Source organism: Mustelus asterias, chromosome 5, assembly GCF_964213995.1.
Source record: "Mustelus asterias chromosome 5, sMusAst1.hap1.1, whole genome shotgun sequence".
In the NCBI taxonomy this organism is placed as follows: Eukaryota; Metazoa; Chordata; class Chondrichthyes; order Carcharhiniformes; family Triakidae; genus Mustelus; species Mustelus asterias.
The window spans coordinates 142,050,520-142,071,388 of NC_135805.1; the positions used below are offsets into that span (position 1 = coordinate 142,050,520).

General features: G+C 45.1%; 1 protein-coding gene across 2 annotated transcripts in view; it reads right to left on the bottom strand.

Annotated features, from left to right (window-relative positions):
• The window catches only part of elp3 (elongator acetyltransferase complex subunit 3), an 88,897-nt gene that overhangs the window by 11,003 nt on the left and 57,025 nt on the right, over positions 1 to 20,869 (bottom strand). The window contains exon 14 of one of the 2 annotated variants that reach the window (XM_078213426.1): positions 18,698 to 18,779. The exons of the other annotated variant lie outside the window; for it this stretch is intronic. Within the exon in view, the coding sequence (XP_078069552.1) occupies positions 18,698 to 18,779 (82 nt within the window). The remainder of the gene's footprint in view (positions 1 to 18,697; positions 18,780 to 20,869) is intronic. 2 annotated transcript variants of the gene reach the window in all.

The following is a 20,869-nucleotide window of genomic DNA, read 5'->3' on the forward strand; positions in this document are numbered from 1 at the left end:
GTCACCCTGACTACAACCGCAAAAGATTTCTGAATATATTCCCTCAGGTCCCTCTCTTCCCAAACCCCAGTCAAAATAATACCATTTAAATTATCCTGCCTTCCTGTGCCATGCACCGTTTTGGCATGAACAGGATGGAGAGGCAGAACCGACCAACATAGCTTCAAAAAAAAAGGTTTTTGATAAACTAATTGATCATTCACCTCTGAAGATGTTTTGAAGCTTTTTGAAGAGCGAAAGGCAGTTTGTGTAGGAGCTTGTGGGCCTACCCCACCTTGCTGTTGCAGTATCAAGAGACTAAAACGTCTATCCCAAAGGGATAGCGAAATTAAAGCTTCACTTGATCATTCAAACTCATAGGAAGATGGGACTTAGGAGCAGGAATAGGCCATTTAGCCCTTCAAACCATTCAATAAGATCATAGCTGATCCGGTTGTGGCCTATCAGTTCAAATCAGTCTAACTCAGCCTGGAAGAAATTGAGTAACCTGGCCTTTGTTGCTTTCTAGGGAAGAGACTAATGATTCTTTGAGGGGAAAAAAAGTGCTCCTCATCTGTGTCTTAACCTCTTATTCTTAAAACTGTGTCCCCTGGTTCCAGTCTCTCCCACAAGTGGAAACATCCTTTTGGTATCTACCCTGTAAAATCCCCTCAGCATCTTGTAAGTTTCAGTAAGATTAAACCCCCCGCCGCCCCATTCTCCTAAACTCCAACGGATATAGGCCCAACCTGCTTAAGATTTCTGCTCATCCCTGGATGAGACAAAGAAATGGTGTCCCAGAGTTTAAGGAAAGTTAACGGAGAACAGTGCTTGGATAGTAAAATAAATAAGCTAAAATCGGAGAGAAATCTCGACAGAAACTCGAGCTAGGTCTCCACTGTGACTTCACAGGTAATAACGTAGTTCACTCTGCAGTGATGTCCACACTAGGTCTAAACATGAAGAACGGTGACAGGTGGGGTGTACCACAGCAGACTGTGAATACGATAAGGCTACTTAAATCGACTGACAGGAGAATTAGAGAACATAGAAGAGATAAATAGCAAGGTCCACATAGACCGTGGAACAACATTTGCAATTAACTTTAAAAGCCACCAGATTTAAGGATAAGGATGTCTTGGATTCAAAGAAAAGCTAAAATAGATCTGAATGGATGTAAATATTCTCCAGAACCACGGGAGTAAGCAGCTGGCTCGGTTCCATTCACTGCTCTGGTAATGAGAAAGGAGCATTTCATTAAGGCCCCAGCAGTTAGAAGTTACAGCCTGAGGTGAGGGTTGGGACTAGAAGCTTCCCCGGTGACGGCTGATAATGGGACATCTCATTAACCTTCAGATATGGTGTGGGTGTGCTCGCCAGCACCATGCCAAACAATGTGTTGATAAATACACAACACAGCCCCTGCACGCATCACTGGGATTTGGATGCTGCAGAATTGAGGGAAGGTCAGTGGGACTCGATCTCAAAAAGCGAATTGAAAATTGCTTTTACTCCAGGCCGAGGTTTTATTCCACAAAGTTCAGCAGCAACCTGTAGCTTCCCGAGTGCCAATGCTGCTCAGATTGGTGGAAGGTGGGAAGGGCTATTCCACAGGTATTGGTGCTGAAACAAAGAGCACACAGGGACAGGAGGGAGCCATTCTGCTCCTGTGCTCTCTCCGCCCCTGTGCTCTCTCCGCCCCAACACATGGCATCTGTGTGGACAGACCAGGCCCATATTTCCCTTACCAGATATGGAAGAAATTGAGGATTCAGGAAATAAGCCTCTCCATTTGCATCTTAAAACCAATCTCTAATACCAGTGGCTTAGATTTTGTTGAAATTTGTTTGCCAAGATCCCTATGAAGTGCCTTGGAACATTTTACAACATTAAAGGCACTATCTGAATGAAGATTGTTGTTAATAAGCAGAAATATTATTTTAAATTCAGGTGACTACCAATTTTTCACTTCTCTGCAAGGACAATACAAACTAGTTTTGCGCGTGACAGTGGGTTTCACCTCCCGGTTGGATATCAGTTATCCTGGACTAAACATTGAGTTCAATAAATCTTTTTGGACAGTGGGCATTGGTACTGCTGTTGCCATTTACAGCGCCTATAGACTAATTTTTTACTCCTCTTATCATCCCCTCCCCCTTGCTCCACTATCCTTTTTGTCATTTAATCTCTCCTAACCACTATCCTATTGTAATTCTTGCCTTTTGTTTATTCCTCCTGGCCCCAAAATGGTTTAAATCTTCTCAGTTCCAACAGAAGATCATCAATCTGAAATGTTAACCCTGTTTCTGTCAGCACAATTTGCCTGACCTGCTGTGCATGCTCTGCAAAACGTATTACTCTCTCTCTCTCAAACTTTCCTGTTACGTTTCTGAAAACTCAACTCCTTCTCCGACTTCTGACCCTTCATGGGTGACAGGAGCTGTACTGGAACCACCGTTTGTTTAGTGCCCGAACTCCCTATCCAAATTTCTCCTCCTTCATTCTCGATCCTTCATCATAGAATAGAATCCCCATAGTGCAGAGGGAGTCCATTCGGCCCATCGAGCCTGCACTGACACCAATCCCACCCAGGCCCTATCCCCGTAACCCCACGTATTTAACCTGCTAATTCCCCCTAACACTAACAGTTAATTTAGCATGGCCAATCAACCTAACTCGCACATCTTTGGACTGTGGGAGGAAACCGGAGCACCCAGAGGAAACCCACGCAGACACGGGGAGAATGTGCAAACGCCACACAGACAACACCCAAGGCCGGAATTGAACCCGGGTCCCTGGCGATGTGAGGCAGCAATGCTAACCACTGTGCCACCGTGCCATCCCACTGTGCCACCCCGTGCTGCCTTTATGTTACAGACCAATTGATAAGATTAAAGCTGTCCTCTGGTATTTCACCTCAGTGGACATGCTTCACGTGACCCTCGGAGGTAAATGCTGGCAGGCTAATTCACCTTTGGCACAAACTGAATTTCATGCAAGGAGTGTGCTGTATGTTTCACATAAATCATGATGTGGAGATGCCGGCGTTGGACTGGGGTAAACACAGTAAGAAGTCTCACAACACCAGGTTAAAGTCCAACAGGTTTATTTGGTAGCAAATACCACAAGCTTTCGGAGCGCTGCCCCTTCGTCAGATTCCACTCCATCTGACGAAGGAGCAGCGCTCTGAAAGCTTATGGTATTTGCTACCAAATAAACCTGTTGGACTTTAACCTGGTGTTGTGAGACTTCTTACTGTCATATAAATCAGCCAGGATATAATCAAATGGTGGAACAGACTCGAGGGACTGAATAGCAACCTCCTGGTCTGGTGTAACAGATTCAAGGGGCAGTGACATCAGGCTACAACCTGGGACATTAGGGTTCACTCTCTGATATCAGCTGCATTGTTGGCTTTCTGCCTCCTATCTATCTACCTCATGGGCAGCACAGTGGTTAGCATTGCTCCCTCACAGCGCCAGACACCCGGGTTCGATTCCCGGCTTGGATCATTATCTGTGCGGAATCTGCACATTCTCACCCTGTCTGCGTGGGGTTCCTCCGGGTGCTCCGGTTCCCTCCCACAATCCGAAAGACGTGCTGGTTAGGGGCATTGGCCATGCTAAATTCTCCCTCAGTGTACCCGAACAGGCGCCGGACTGTGGGGACTAGGGGATTTTCACAGTAACTTCATTGCAGTGTTAATGTAAGCCTACTTGTGACACTAATAAATAAACTTTAAACCTTTCTATTGCAAACTGGTGCCCTGTACCTATGTTTGTCTTTAGAAAATGTATAAATGAGAAACTAACCCAAAAAGCAGTCGAGAAACAGACCGAAAGGTAGGATTTCACCTGGACTGAAAGGTATTTGATTTCATCTTATTGACTCTTTTTAAATGACGGGAAATGCTATTAGATAGAGCAATGCAGTGCCACGTAATTCTCCATAACTTGCTTCAGACTCTAACCTCATATTCATAGATCAGAAACATGACTGAGGATTCTAATACCTCTGCACTATTGAACGAGTGCTATAGGCATTTTAGCAAAACGCTGAAACAACGCAATGAGCCAGCTCATTAATAGCTCAGAACCCAGACTGGCTTTTAACTGTGGACAACACTTGCTGATCAGGGTGATAGGAAATGCACGTCAAAATCACAGTCCATGAACTCTGGTAATAGACTAACGCCTCCAAGTAATCAGTGTATGCAATCTAGACCCATACATTGATGTATGAGGGTCTGCGGAGGGATTAACTAGAGAGGTCAGGGACAATTCATCAGGCCCAATGACTGCTGATTCAACCACTGAAGTTAGTGTGGTCCAGAACACTGGAAATCTTTCACTTAACCATTTAAACGTTGTGCTGCAACTGCTAAAGATTGGAATTAGCAGATGAGTACATAGAATTCTACAGTGCAGGAGGCCATTTGGCCCATCAAGTCTGCACCGACCACAATCCCACCCAGGTCCTATCCTCACATACCCAATGCATTTAGTCCACCTGACACTCAGGGTCAATTTAGCATGGCCAATCCACCTAACCCACACGTCTTTCGGACTGTGGGAAGAAATTGGAGCACCCGGAGAAAACCCACGCAGACACGGGGAGAACGTGCAGACTCCGCACAGACAGCGACCCAAGCCGGGAATCGAACCCGGGTCCCTGGCGCTGTGAGGCAGCGGTGCTAACCACTGTGCCGGGGAGTTTGTTTTGCGGCTGCTCCAGTAATTCAGTTCTCTGTTCAGTGATTGTTTCCACCACAAAGCAACAATACAAAGACTACTAGCCCCATAATTCTCACCGAAGGATTATCGAACCTACACTCAGATTACAAATCTGCTCTCCAGGTTATTGGACACCATTCCCCTCCTCCCCCAGGATTGTATTCACTTCACTACGGATCTTTTCCCACTCACTCAACATTCACTCTTTGGGGTTCAACTGCAAACATTACCCTTTGCTTTGGGGAGTTAGATCTGAATCCAGTCCAGGCTGGGACAATGAAACAACATTTACAGGCACCAGAAACGTATACAAGTTTTTTTTTGTCAGATCACGTTCACTAATGTCCTTTAGGGAAGGAAATCTGCCATCCTTATTTGGTCTGGCCTACATGCGACTCCAGAGCCACTGCAATGTAGTTTACTCTTAACTGCCCTCTGAAATGGCCTCGCAAGCCACCCAGTTGTCAAGAAGGCAGCTCACCACCACCTTCTCAAGGATAACTAGGGATGGGCAATAAATGCTGGCCAGCCAGCGACACCCATCTCCCACAAATGAATAAAGAGACTCAAATCATGGTGTAGTTAATGGCACTTCATAAGACAAAACTATAGTAATGATTAAAGCTGAATGGCATAGGATTGGGAAACACTGGAACAATGTGAAAAGTTCTTTACATTAATGCATGTAGTGCAGGCTGAGTAAAGGCTTTATCTACATCTAAACCACTCTACAATTAATGGGGAGAACTGAGGTTACCACATGGGCAAGTAATGCAAAGATATTCCATTTTTTACTCAGATCGTGTCAAAAGTGTTGACTAAAAGCCTAGTTTTTGGTCCTCTTTGAAAAGAAAGGTCAGAATTATTTTACAAAGTCAAAAGATGAGAAACTTTCTGACTTCATGCTGTCGTGGCAATGAGGATGGAACAAAAGGGGAGACAGAGGTGAGGTACAGAGTCCAGCTGTGTTTACCAGGCAGGAGAAACAGTCGGGTGCAACTGATGGCAGTTTCACAGGGGTAGACATTGGCCTCATCTGATACAGGTGGAAGATAGAAAGACGGAGAATTTCCAAAGCTTTACAAAGTGTTTAGGAACAGGCTTGCTTGTGTTATGCTTCGTACACGCCTTCTCCCACACTAGGGCAGAACATAAAAGGGGGGAGGTTTTGCTACTGCTATACAAAACCCTGGATAGACATCTAGAGTATTGCGCACTGTACCTTAGAGGATATTGGCCAGTGTAGATTCACCGGAATGGTACCAAGCCCCCAGTCATAAGATTGAGACACTACATAAACTAGGCTTATTTTTCCTGGAATACAGAAGGTTAAGGAGCAATTTAGTTGAGGTTTTTATGATCTTGAAGGGAGTTAACAGGGTAGTCGGAGAGAAGCATGTTCCACTGCTGGGGGGAAGTTTAGGATAATAGCACACACCCTTAAAATCAGAGCAAGGCATTTCAGGAGAGAGCAAGGGATAGCAGAAATGTGTAACTTGCTCCCACAAATAGTATTAGAAACCAGCACAATCAATCATTTTAAATCCAAGGTCCATAGATTTTTACCAGTCACAGATATTAAGGGCTATAGAGTCAAAGTAGATGGATGGAGTTTGCCATGATCTAAGTGAATAGTGAAACATGCTTGAGGGGCTGAATGGCCAATTCCTATTTCTATGTATTTTTAGGGAACCAGAACAAAGGTTGAGGAGCTGGTGATCTTACTTAGCAGAAGTGTCAAACGTACAAGAGAAATCAAGAAATAAGAGGTTCTGCGGACAGGGTTAGACAAAGAAAGGTGGAAGGGGGTTCACAGGGAGTGTGTAGAAACGTGTGCCCCATTCCTGGCTGCTTCAGTGTTGTGGGTGGGATTTTCCACACCCCCACCACACACACACACACACACACACACACACACACATATCCCCACCACACACCCCCCCACACCCTGACAGTGGATCTTTTGGTCCTACCACCGTCAATGAGCTTTCCAGTTGTTTGCACCCACCATTGCTGGGGAACCTGTGGCAGGGGGTTGCCATCGGTGGGATCAGTGGCACCAGCGGGAAAGGCTGGAAAATTCCGCCCATTATTAGCCTCTAGTTTTGGCTTCTCCCACAAATGGAAACATTTTCTCTTTCGAGTGCCATATGCAACTGTGTGATAATTTCTAAGACCTCTATTGAGTCCCCCCTCAGCTTTCTAATGTCCAGGGAAAAGAGCCCCAACCTGTCTAGCCTACCCGGGTGGCCCAGTGGTTAGCACTGCTGCCTCGCAGCGCCAGGGACTAGAGTTCAATTCCAGGCTTAGGTCACTGTCTGTGTGGAGTTTGCACATTCTCCCCGTGTCTGCGTGGGTTTCCTCTGGGTGCTCCGGTTTCCTCCCACAGTCTGAAAGCCGTGCTGGTTAGGTGCATTGACCATGTTAAATTCTCCCTCAGTGTACCCAAACAGGCGCCGGAGTGTGGCGACTAGGGGATTTTCACAGTAATTTCTTTGCAGTGTTAATGTAAGCCTACTTGTGACACTAATAAATAAACTTTAAAATTGTTAATAAGTTGTTAGTAACTCTGATTGAACAGTGTTGATTAGAAAGAATATTATTGTTCTTTCTTGGACCAAATAAGAAACTAAATGAAAAGAACAGTATCCCATACTAGTCTTTTAGACCAGTACAACATCTCTCCCTCATTCCAGTAAGATTCACACGGCTTTCCCTGAGTCTGTTCTTTCCAGATACTTTATCTCCACCTACATGAGCAAATGGGGTTATATTTTTGAGAGAGTGGATGTGATGTTTTGCGCTAAGTATCGGGAGGCCATTGCCGTTATTGTTGGCCTCACGCGTCCCCTCCCCCTACACCCGTTACCAACGATGGAGCCTTTAGCTGCCTACATTGGCATTCCCTCTCTGAACAATCCTGTCTCCCCCCTGCCTCCTTAGAATCCACCTATTTGACCAAACAGGACCTGCTCCTATACCCTTCACTCGCCCACTATTGGGTTTTCTGACTACAGTAACTCTCTACAAAATGTCCTGGAACCTTTTTCTCCATAAAAGGCACAACATAAATGCAAGTTGCTGTTTTAACCAATCACATCTTTGAGGCGAGTTATTAAGTTGTTTGTATAAAGAGGCCCAGGATAAATCCAAGAACCTGTCGCCGTTGGATGAACAAGAAAACCGAATATGGACAAATCCACCACATGGATCCAAATGGACAAGCTGGACTGCAGATTCTCATCATCACGGAATCCCGAAGGAGGCAGGAGAGAAGCTATTCGGCCCATCGAGTTTGCACCGACTCTCTGAAAGAGCAACCCACCCAGGCACACTCCCTTCCCCACCCCCGTAAACCTGCACATTAACCATGGCCAATCCACCTAACCTGCACATCCGGGGACACTAAGGAGCAATTTAGCATGGTCAATCCACATAACCTGCATTTGGAGTGTGGGAGGAAACTGGAGTACCTGGAGGAAACCTACGCAGACACTGGGAGAATGTACACACTCCACACAGTGACCTAAGGGCAGAATTGAACCCAGGTCCCTGGCACTGTGAGGCAGCAGTGCTAACCACTGTGCCACCTATATCAAGGACCAGTCATCGCTCAATGAATAAAAACCGACACTTGACAAGCAGCATCCATAACTCAACTGGCTGGCTGCAATCATTGTTCCTTTCACATTCAAAGCAGCTCTGCCATCTGCTCAGTTAATGAGCTTCTAAATCCAAACACTTGGGACAAACTCAAACGATTCCCTTTTATATCGTGCTTTTCATGACCACTGCACATGTCAAAACCCTTCACAGCCAATGCAGTGTAGTCATGGTTGTAACGCAGGAAACGCAGCAGTCAAATAGTACACAGCAAGCTCCCACAAACAGCAACTTGATAGTGCTGAGAAAATCCGATTTTTGTTATGTTTGCTGAGGGCCTGGATGAAATGGATAAATCCCCATGAAATAGTGCCATGGGATATTTGACATCCACCTGAGGGGGCCAATTTAACACTTTATCTGAAAGAAACTACCACTGACAGCCGCAGTCCTCAGGACTTTACCACAATGTCAGCCTTGATTTTTGCGCTCAAGTCCTGGAGTAGGACTTTGAACCCATAAGTTTGTGACTCAGAGGAGAGAGTACCACCAGAGAGACACTGATGCTGAGGAACTCAGCGGTGGCACAGTGGTTAGCACTGCTGTCTCACAGCTCCAGGAACCCGGGTTCAATTCCCGGCTTGGGTCACTGTCTGTGTGGAGTTTGCATGTTCTCCCCGTGTCTGTGGGGTTTCCTCCGGGTGCTCCGGTTTCCTCCCAGTCTGAAAGACCTGCTGGTTTGGTGCACTGACCCGAACAGGTGCTGGAGTGTGGTGACTAGGGGAATTTCACAGTAACTTCATTGTAGTGTTAATGTAAGCCTACTTGTGACTAATAAATAAACTTTACTTTTACTACTGAGTGACACCTCACACAGACCACTCAGCTCCACAGTAAGTATCAAAACTCCATATCAAGCAAACATGGGAGCGTTTCTTCAGAATCTCTCCAAGCACAGGTGTAGTGAGTAAGAACGCTGGCCAGTAAACTGCCCAAATACATGTATTAATCCTCACAACTGTGGCAGAAGCTGATTAGTGCAGTATACACGCAACTCTTCAATATCTGGGCCACAGGGCAAAATTTCTCCACAACTTCAGAACCGCATTTCTTGACATGTACTAGAGTTTAAACTTCATATTCTGATCCACTGCAGACCTGTGCTGGGATTTAACCCCACTGGTCCTGACACGAGAGTGACATTTCTTCTTTCTAACTATGATGTGGAGATGCCGGCATTGGACTGGGGTGGGCACAGTAAGAAGTCTCACTACACCAGGTTAAAGTCCAACAGGTTTATTTGGTATCGCGAGCTTTCGGAGCACCACTCCTTCATCAGGTGAGTCCAAAAGCTCGTGATTCCAAATAAACCTGTTGGACTTTAACCTGGTGTGTTAGACTTCTTACTCTTTCTAACTAAGCAGCGATATTGAGTTTACTTGCACCCCTGGCCAAGAACACCTACCTCAGGGACTAAACCGGAGATATTCTGGTGCGTAATGCTCAGGGATGGACAGACAAACCTTTGCTCTGGGTCTTGGTGGGAGCCCAGTGTTATGAAGACGACATCAGCTCCCCCCTTCCCTGACGAAAATACATATCCAGGAATCATTATGACATTTTAATTTGGACTTCACACTCACTTTTCAATCGATTATCTCTTTGTCAGTGAATGACACATGGACAATTCATACAAAAGGTGTAATAACCAATGAAACTCAAAGCTCCCCAATAGATTAGTGATTCCTTTCACAACAAAATCACTTCTTAAATTCAATCTGTATCCAAGCAGGTGGGTTGTAAGTGCGCTTTCAATATCTGGCTCACTCTGAAGCCTCTGAAGAACGGCGGCCAGTGCTGACTATTTAGTTTGAAGATCTATTGTCCAGCCCTCTCTGAGTTTAGACAGGTACATTCATACTTATCAGCAGCACCGAGCTCCAGAATTGCACGCAAACACTCTCCAGCTTTCGTTCCTCTTTCTGTAGTTTATTGCTCTTCCAGGCTTTTGATAATGATCAGAATTTAGCAACCTTCTGATAAATATTTAATTTCTTTGCACTCCAAGTTGAGCTGGTAACCGGGCAATCCTTTTACATAATGTATGAGCAATGACAAACAGGAAAAGACCTCCTTGATCCATTCAGCGTTGTCCCACAGTAATGATATATCGTACTTCCCAGCCCATTCCAAAACCATGTGATTTACAGAGACAGGCAACTAAATTAAACCCCAGGCCAATTTCCAGATAACAAAATCTGGGAAATTTCTTTCCGAGCCACCTCCCACCTCTTACCATTAGAATCATAAAATCCCTACCGTGCAAGAGGCGGCCATTCAGCCCATCAAGCCTGCACCGACAACAATCCCACCCAGGCCTATCCTTTTATTCCAACATATTTACCCTGCTAATCCCCCTGACACGAAGGGGCAATTTAACATGCCCAATCCACCTAACCCACACATCTTTGGACTGTGGGAGGAAACTGGAGCACCCGGAGGAAACTCACGCAGACACAGGGAAAATGTGCAAACGCCACAGTCACCCAAGGCTGAAATCAAACCCAGATCCCTGGCGCTGTGAGGCAGTAGTGCTAACCACTGTGCCGCCCTAAAGCTAGTTCAAGAGACAGTGCAGGCTTGTGCCATCACAAGTTAGCAAGTGAGCAAATGCCACTAGAGGTGGTACAGCAACGCCATCAGTATGACTCACCAGTGCAGTAAGAAATGTATTTACTTCACCAGGATTACCAAAGTAAAAGCTCCTCTTCCTATATCTCTTATACTCAAACAGACCTGCATCACCCCCAACACTGGCACCCTTCCCCTCTGCCACTTCCCACGCTCCTCCAATGGGGCACTTTGTTCCAACTCCTGCAGCTTCCATTTCGCACACTTGCTGCTGCTCTCACAGCTACTTCCCCACTTGGGCCACACATGCTACATCTTCCTCTCAGCAAACACACCATGTTAGGCTGCTTCATATTTCAGAATGTTTCGGTAGGGGCATATAGTAATCATTCTTCCTGCAACAGATGAATGAGCAGAGAAAGGTTCTGTTAAACTGCAAACTAGTCATGGACTTCAGGAAGTGCAGTGGAGGACATGCCCCTATCGACATCAATGGGGATGAAGGAGTAATGGTCGAGAGTTTCACCTTTCTAGGTGTCCAGGTCACCAACCTGTCCCAGTCCCTCCACGTCGATGCTACAGTTAAGGAAGCTCACCAATGACTCTACTATCTCAGGAGGCTAAGGAAATTCAGTATGTCCACTATGACTTTCACCAATTTTTACAGATACACCATAGAAAGCATCCTTTCCGGATGTATCACAGCTTGGTATGGCTCCTGCTTTGACCAAGGCCGCAAGAAACTACAAAGGGTTGTGAATGAACCCAGTCCATTACGCAAACCAGACTCCCATCCATTGACACTGTCTAACCTTCCCGCTGCCTCAGAAAGGCAGCCAGCATAATCAAGGACCCCACGCACCCTGGACATTCTCTCTTCCACCTTCTTCCATTGGGAAAAAGATACAAAAGTCTGAGGTCACGTACCAACCGACTCAAGAACAACTTCTTCCCTGCTGCCATCAGACTTTTGAATGGACCTACCTTATATTACACCTTCGCTGCGACTGTAACACTATAATTTGCACTCTCTCCTTTCCTTCTCTATGAATGGTATGTTTTGTCTGTGTAGCACGCAAGAAACAATACTTTCCCTTGTATACCAATACATGTGACAGCAATAAATCAAAAACTCTGATACAAATGCAGGAGGCAGACATCGACATTGCAAACGGATAAAAATTGCATAACTGAGATGGCCGGGTACAGTGCAGTATTTGTGCGTCTTCCCCCTCAATTAGGTGTCAATGGCAGCATTCTTGCCTCTGAGTCAGAGCATTGTGGGTTCGAGCTCCACTCCACAAAATCCAGCTTGTTACTTGAGTGATTGTTCAGTATATTGTTCAGTAAATCTTAAAGGATGAAAGAGCATTGAAGGAGAGGGAAGCATGTCATTGTGTGATATGTACAAGAATAGGCACTGAACACTGCAGTGCATTAGGTAGGAACAATGGACTTTTTAAAAGCCTCGAATGTAATACACCAGGATTGCACTCTTTCCCGATGAATCGGACGTGTGGGAGAATCAGCACGTAACTTTTTCAGCAACGCTTTAAAGCTTGACTTGAGATTACATTCAACAGTGTCTGAAATCAGAACCAATTCAGCAGGAACATTCAAAGGAATATCACTGCCATTAACTCCATTGAAAGTTAAAAAGTTTACAAACTACCAGATCTCCTCTGGTGTCCATGGACAGAAATGAAAGATTATCTGAAACATTAACTCTGTTTCTCTGCGCAGATGCTGCCTGACCTGCTGAGGATTTCTCCCATCTTTTGATTGAATCCATAGATACATCTTTATTATCTCTCACCTACCATGCTAATTAACTTCATAAAATACAACTAGGCTCATTCGACCCAACTCATCCGTTACTCATTTCCATGCTGGGTCTCCCTGATCAGTTTTTGTCCAAATCTTCCCATCCCTAACGTTCTAGTAACTTTCTCACTGCAGAAATTAGTCTAAGCGGCCTATCATAATTTAGCCTACCCTTCCTATGTTTCTTAAGTGATGGAGTGAGATCAGTAATTTTCCAAACCAAGAGGACAATTTCTCAATCAAAGAGTTTTGGAGGGTGACGGCAAAAAGCACGGGCGGCATGATGGCACAGTGGATAGCACTGGGGGGGTGGTTAGCAGGGAGATGACAGGGATATTAGCAGAGTAAATACGTGGGGTTATGGGCATAGGGCCTGAGTGGGATTGTTGTGCGTGCAGGCTCAATGGGCCAAATAGCCCCCTTCTGTAGGGATCGATGTGGGTTGAAAACTTTTCGATCCTGGAGATTTGTCCACCTCGATCTAGAGACAGTATTTTTTTCTATTCCTATTTTTAAAACTTGTATTAAATTCTTAGATTCCTCCTCTTGATTTCCTTGCATCTCTGGTACTTGATCCTCATCCTGTACTGGGGAGAACGACACAGAAGTAGTATTTAGGAAGGCTGCCATTTCCTCATTTTCAATTACCATGTCACCTGTATCTGTTTTTAAGGAGCCAATATCACTCTTCGCCACCTTCCTTCATTTAATACACTTGTGTCGTCCTAGATATCCCTCAAGGTTTTTCTGGTATTCCTGTTTTTTTGCTGCTCCTATTGATTTATTTGTAATCCTTTGCTATTTCCTCATATCTCTCACAGTCTGCCGAATCTTACATTTTCATCAGCCCTTTCTTTAAGTTTCCTACAATCTCTTATTGATCAAGACGGTTTAATTAGAAAATATCTTGGAAAGGTTGTTTAATTACATAAGCAGATCTCTTGGTACACACAGGTCTTTTATCTTACCAAATATCCCATGAGTCCCTCCCTCTGCTCATCATGTAGTTTCATTCATTATTTGCTCTGCCCATTCTCTCAGACTGACTTGAATTTAAAACATTAGTTCATGACTCACCCATCTCCATCTCAAACCTACTATCAAATTCAGTCATTTATGGTCACTCGTAGCTAGGTATTGTCTTACTGTTACACTACTTGAGGCTCAATACTCATTGCCAGATTTGTTGCAAGAATTGTTGCAATTCCCCTCCTATTCCCTGCAATCTGATTACTTCCTCTCCTATTCTTTGTCAATGCCTTGCTTTGTTTCCCATCTAGAATCATTGAAGCCCAACAGTGCCGAAGGAGGCCATTCAGCCCATCAAACCTGCACCCACAACAATCCCACCCAGGCCCTATTCCCGTAACTCCATGTATTTACCCTGCTGATCCCGCTGACACAAAGGGGCAATTTATCATGGTGAACCAACCTAACCTGCACACCTTTAGGAGGAAACCAGAGCACCCGGAGGAAACCCACGCAGACACAGGGAGAACGTGCAAACTCAACACAGACCCGAGGCTGGAATTGAACCCGGATCCCTGGTGCTGTGGGGCAGCAGTGCTAACCACTGTGCCACCCATATATACACAATTTTCCTCAGTACATGGCAGCAATTTGTTCTGTTGCAGCCTGTAATCAAAATTCTGTGCGTGTGGGCGCAGGTTGGGGAGGGAATGAGAGAACAAGACGGAATTTGACAAGCAGTCTTCACGGTCACTTGAACGGTCGTCACTGGTGTGCTGGTGTTGGGGTTTGGATTGCATGGTAGTGAAATTGAAAGGTGCCAAAGAGGCTTGATAGATAAGTTTCACCCTGATGCCTGAATATTCACTCGGACTTTCCCCATTGGGAGCTGGACACATGATTTTATTCAGCGTTACATCACAAATATAAAATTGGATTAGATTTTTGATGCCATACTTGACTGGTAAATACAGCTGCCATACAATCATTCAAGTCATTATTAACATAGGGGTGGCACAGTGGTTAGCACTGCTGCCGCACAGCGCCGGTTTGGGTCACTGTCTGTGCCAAGTCTGTACGTTCTCCCCGTGTCTGCGTGGGTTTCTTCGCGAAAGACGCGCTGATTAAGTGCATTGGCCATGCTAAATTCTCCCTCAGTGTACCCGAACAGGCGCCGGAGTGTGGCAACTAGGGGATTGTCACACTAACTTCACTGCAGTGTTAACATAAGCCAACTTGTGACACTAATAAATAAACTTTAAAGAATAAAATGTGCTCCGCAGCACTGAACTTTGCTGCAATTTCCAGTGCGCACGTGTCAGACGGCGAGAGTTTCACCTTTCTCGGTGTCCAGATCACTAATCTGTCCTGGTCCCTCCACGCCGACGCTACAGATAAGTCTTAAAAAAAGACTGAACATTTCCCCTCCACTTTCCCTTTTCGTCCAGAAAATGCATCAAAGGCAATTAATTGCATCCAATTCTGGGAAACACACTTTGGCAAAGACGTCAAGGCCTTGGAGATGGTACAGGAGAGATCCGCTTGAATGGTACCAAGGATGAGGAAATTTGGTTATGTGGAAATGCTGGAGAACCTCGGGTGGCTTCTCCTTAGAGCAGAAAAGGTAAGAAGATTTGAGCTGTTCAAAATTACCAAGTGTTTTGATAGAGCAGAAAGTGATAAACTCTTTTAACTGGCAGGAGGGTCATTAACCAGGAGACAAGTATTTAAAATGGCAAAGGAGCCATCAGGAGGTAAATACAACTTTTTAATGTCGTGAGTATAACAGCTTCTTCCCTGCTGCCGTCAGACTTTTGAATGGACCTACCTTGTATTAAGTTGATCTTTCTCTGCACCCTAGCTATGACTGTAACACTACATTCTGCACTCTCTCTTCTCCTTCTCTATGAACAGTATGCTTTGTCTGTATAGCACGCAAGAAACAATACTTTTCACTGTATACCAATGCATGTGACAATAATAAATCAAATCAAAGAGTTGTTGTGATCTGCAATGCACTGTATGAAAGGGCAGATTCAATAGTAACTTTCAAAAGGGGATAAAATACTTGTTGGCAAAATATTATTGAACTATTGGGGAAGAAACAGTGAAGTGGAACTAATTGTATAGCTCTTGCATAGAGCCAGCACAGGCGTGATGGGCTGAATGGCTTATTGTTGTGCTGCAAGATTCACTGATAGTACACATAAACAGGGAAGACAATTCACACACACATATATATATATAGCTGGGTACAACAAAACTGCCGTTCGCCACAATTGCTTCCTTCATTGGGATGACGGCACGCAAGCCTTTAAAGTGTGCGATAACTAGACAAATAGCGGCGGGTTGTAATCAGCAACAATAATCCACAAATTAATCTGATCTGCTTCCCTTCTCTCCAGTTAGAGCTGTAATATCCTTTAGATTGCTGTTAATGAGCGTACAATGAGATTGCCATCATCTTTCAATGTTCAGTGTGCTCACTACCGGTCCCCTTGGCCATTTATAATTTAAGGAGCAGCCGGTTCCTCAGTGATAATATCAGCTTTTGGAGCGTAATGACAGTACAAACACACATTTGCAACCAGGCTAATGAAGCAGCACCAACAGATGTGAGTGCTGGACTTTGGAAGCAGTGTTCCCAAACACACACAGACTAACTGCTTTCACATGATCACGGCCAAGGACAGCCCAGCAGGGCCACTCACTCGAATCTGAAACACACTTAGGGCACTCATCCACATATAGCATTAAGTTTAATTGCCTTGTGCTGTACTCCGAAAGAAAACATACGAGTAACTGGCATTGGAACTCAGTAAAAGCTGCTGGAACGTTGTAAAAACCCAGCTGGGTATCTGAACACATCCACCTAGTCTGCTCTAAGCAACTCCACTTCTATCCTGTGTGCTTGACTCCAAATGCACTCTGGCCCACCAAGTGCTGTTTGGCCAGCGTTGCCCATTGCCAAGGTCAAATATTAAACAGTGCGTGAGAAATGGTGTAAGTTTACGTTTATTTATCAGTGTCACAAGTGGGCTTACATTAACACAGCAAAGAAGTTCATAGAAATCATAGAAACCCTACAGCACAAAGAGGCCATTCGGCCCATCGAGTCTGCACCGACCACAATCCCACCCAGGCCCTACCCCCATATCCCTACATATTTACCCACTAATCCCTCTAACCTACGCATTTCAGGACACTAAGGGCAATTTTAGCATGGCCAATCAACCTAACCTGCACATCTTTGGACTGTGGGAGGAAACCGGAGCACCCGGAGGAAAGCCACGCAGACACGAGGAGAATGTGCAAACTCCACACAGACAGTGACCCAAGCCGGGAATCGAACCCAGGTCCCCGGAGCTGTGAAGCAGCAGTGCTTACCACTGTGCTACCGTGCCGCCCCGTTATTGTGAAAATCCCTTAGTCGCCACACTCCGGCGCCTGTTCGGGTACACTGAGGGAGAATTTAACATGGCCAATGCACCTAACCACTATGCCACCGTGCTACCTACAAGTTGTGGAAAGATGTGCAAGGCATTGTAACAGTGAAACATAGTGAATAATGCATTATTATACAGGAGTGTTAGAATCTAATAAGAGGCTTTTTTGAGGTCTAGACATTCCCATTAGAATCCATCAGAAATGTCCCTGTCATCATCTGTTTCTTTACTCGCGGGGTCGTGGAAATCTGGAACACAATCCTCCAAAAGACAGGGCAAATTGGGGATCAATTGGAGGTTTCAAATTGAGATGGAGAGATTTTTGTTGGGCCAGTGTATTTAGAGTTACAGAACCAAGGTAAGCAAATGGAGTTGTTGTATAGATATATTGCACAATGGCACTGCTGCCTCTCAGTGCCAGGAACCCGGGTTCAATTCCTGGTTTGGGTCACTGTCTGTGTGCAGTTTGCACATTCTCCCTGTCTGCGTGGGTTTCCTCCAGGCGCTCCGGTTTCCTTCCACACTCCAAAGATGTGAGGATTAGGTAGATTGCCCATGCTAAATTGACCCTTAGTGTCAGGGGGACTAGCTAGGGTAAATGCATGGGGTTATGGGAATAAGGCCTTGATGGGATTGTGGTCAGTGCAGACTCAATGGATCGAATGGCCTCCTTCTGCACTGTAGGATTCTATGATTCTGTAGATCAGCCTTGATCTAACTGAATTGTAGCTTGAGGAACTGTGGGCCTCCTATTTCTATGTGCCCTAAGCTATGAAAGAGCACCCTTATTTAGTACTCACTTCCGATGCCCCGACTCTCAAAAGTTCCCTATCAAAAGAAGATTTGACTGATACCCATGCTGCTGATAAAGTAATAATATAGAAAACCATAGAATAGAACCCTACAGTGCAGAAGGAGGCCATTCAGCCCATCGAGTCTGCACCGACCACAATCCCACCCAGGCCCTACCCCCACATATTTACCCGCTAATCCCTCTAACCTATGCCTCTCAGGGGCAATTTTAACCTGGCCAATCAACCTAACCCGCACATCTTTGGACTGTGGGAGGAAACCGGAGCACCCGGAGGAAACCCACGCAAACACGAGGAGAATGTGCAAACTCCACACAGACAGTGACCCAAGCCAGGAATCGAACTCGGGACCCTGGAGCTGTGAAGCAGCAGTGCTAACCACTGTGCTACCGTGCCGGTAGCACAATAAATTGTGCTCCTTCAAGAAGAATGATTCCAGATCGAGAGGATTAGTAAGACTCACTATAACTGAAGTATGGGCTAAAACAGCTTTACACTAGAAGATAGATAGAACATTACAGCGCAGTACAGGCCCTTCGGCCCTCGATGTTGCGCCGACCTTTGAAACCAATCTAAAGCCCATCTAACCTACACGATTCCAATATCAATATCACTGTTTTGAAATGTTCCTTATTGTTTAACCTGTAAGTTATATCAAACACACCAATGTTTCATTCTGTGAACTAACTGTGGAGATTACCTGAAATGACGGCAATTTTGGATGAGCCATGCTCTTCCTGAGCAATCCGTTCTGCCTCTTCCATTAAAAGCATTCCGAAACCCTGGAAAACACAGACATTCAACATAACTGAGGAACAAGGTGGCAACTCCAGAAAGGAAAGAACTCCACTAAAAGAGGTTAGAATCAGAGAGTTTACAGCGCTGGAAGAGGCCATTCAGCCCATCACATCTGTGCTAACTCTGAAGTCAAGACCTTGGCAATGCGCGTCACTGGCCATACAGCACTTGCTGTTCTAGCTCTTCATTACTTTCCCAATGCTCTTTTACATTTTGTTTCTCAAATATATATAATTTTAATCTAATCCCCCACTGTTTCTGGCCAGGCACACCATGTCATAGAATCCCTACAGTGCAGGAGGCGGCCATTTGGTCCATCGAGCCTGCACTGACAACAATCCCACCCGGGCCCTATCCCCATAACCACACGTATTTACCCTGCTAATTCCCTGACATTAAGGGCGACTTTATCACGGCCAATCAAACTAACCCGCAGATCTTTGAACTGTGGGAGGAAACCGGAGCACCCGGAGGAACCCTCACAGACATGGGGAGAATGTGCAAAATCCACACAGTCACCCGAGACTGGGATTGAACCCTGGCGCTGTGAGGCAGCAGTGCTAACCACTGTGCCACCGAGCCGCCTTATGTCCTAACATAGTGGATCTCTCATGGGAATTGTTTGTGCTGAGAAGATTCTTCATTTAGGACAATGGGAAAACTTGCTTGAAATGCAGGTTCCTTTTTTAATTCGGATAAAGGACTCTTCGCAATGCAACACCCGACACCATTGCCCTTTTCGACCTGCAGTAGAATTCCGATGTTCCACTCATCAGCCTTTCCATTACAAATGCAGTTTATCGATTCAATGGTGTTGTTAATGTAAATAAACATCCCAAGGCACTCACAAACGGGAACAGGGAGAGAAACAGATATCAATGGAGTACTTTTAAAGGGCAGTTAATGACGTAATGTGGGAAATGTGACAACCTGCACACAATCTGTCATGTTTCCCTCATGACAACAGAGACTGCCCTTCAAAAGCACTCTGCTGGCATCTGTGAAGTGCCCCGGCTTGATTATTTACATTAACAGTGGTATAAAAAAGCAAGTTAACATAAGAACAGGAGCCGGAGAAGGCCATTTGGCCCCTCAAGCCTGCTATGTCAGTCAGTAAGATCATGGCTGATCCAACGTGGCCTACCCTCCATAATGCTTAACTCCCTTGTCAATTAAAACTCAATATATTTGATTTTGATTTGATTTATTATTGTCACATGTATTAACATAGTGAAAAGTATTGTTTCTTGCACGCTATAGACACAAAACATGCCGTTCATAGAGAAGGAAAGGAGAAAGTGCAGAATGTACTGAGTGCAGAATGAATCCCAAACATGAACGACTCTCAGAGAAGAAATCCTTCCTCATTTCTGTTAAAAGGAGTTGTTCAAGTTATCGATCAAAATGAAAAGGCTGGCGACTGGAGAACGTGACTGAGCCATGCTGCAGGATGAGAATGGCAATGACGGGTGTCAAGCGTTGTATGGGTGGCACAGTGTTTAGCACCGCTGCCTCACAGTGCCAGGGACCGGGGTTCGATTCCCGGCTTGGGTCACTGTCTGTGCGGAATCTGTGCGTTCTCCACGTGTCTGTGTGGGTTTCCTCCGGGTGCTCCGGTTCCCTCCCACAATCCGAAAGACGTGCTGGTTAGGTGTATTGGCCATGCTAAATTCTCCCTCAATGAACCCGAACAGGCGCCAGAGTGTGGTGGCTAGGGGATTTTCACAGTAACTTCATTGCAGTGTTAATGTAAGCCTACTTGTGACAATACATAAATAAAATTAAAAGTTATGTTTGTGAACCGTGCTTTCTCGGAACTAAAACAGTGCATTTCAATTAGCACTTAATTGGTTGCAAAGCGCTCTGGGTATCAGAAAGTTGCAAAGATTTCTAGATAAATGAAAATCTCTCTTTATTTGTTTCTTTTCTCAAAGAAAGCAAGAGTGAGTGAGGTTCACAAGATATTGAATGGGATACAGAAACTAGAACCGCAATACTTGTAACAAGCCAACAAGGTAAAATGAAAAATCAGGTGTAAAATCCATGCCAGGGAGTATTTTTCTATTTAGAGAGC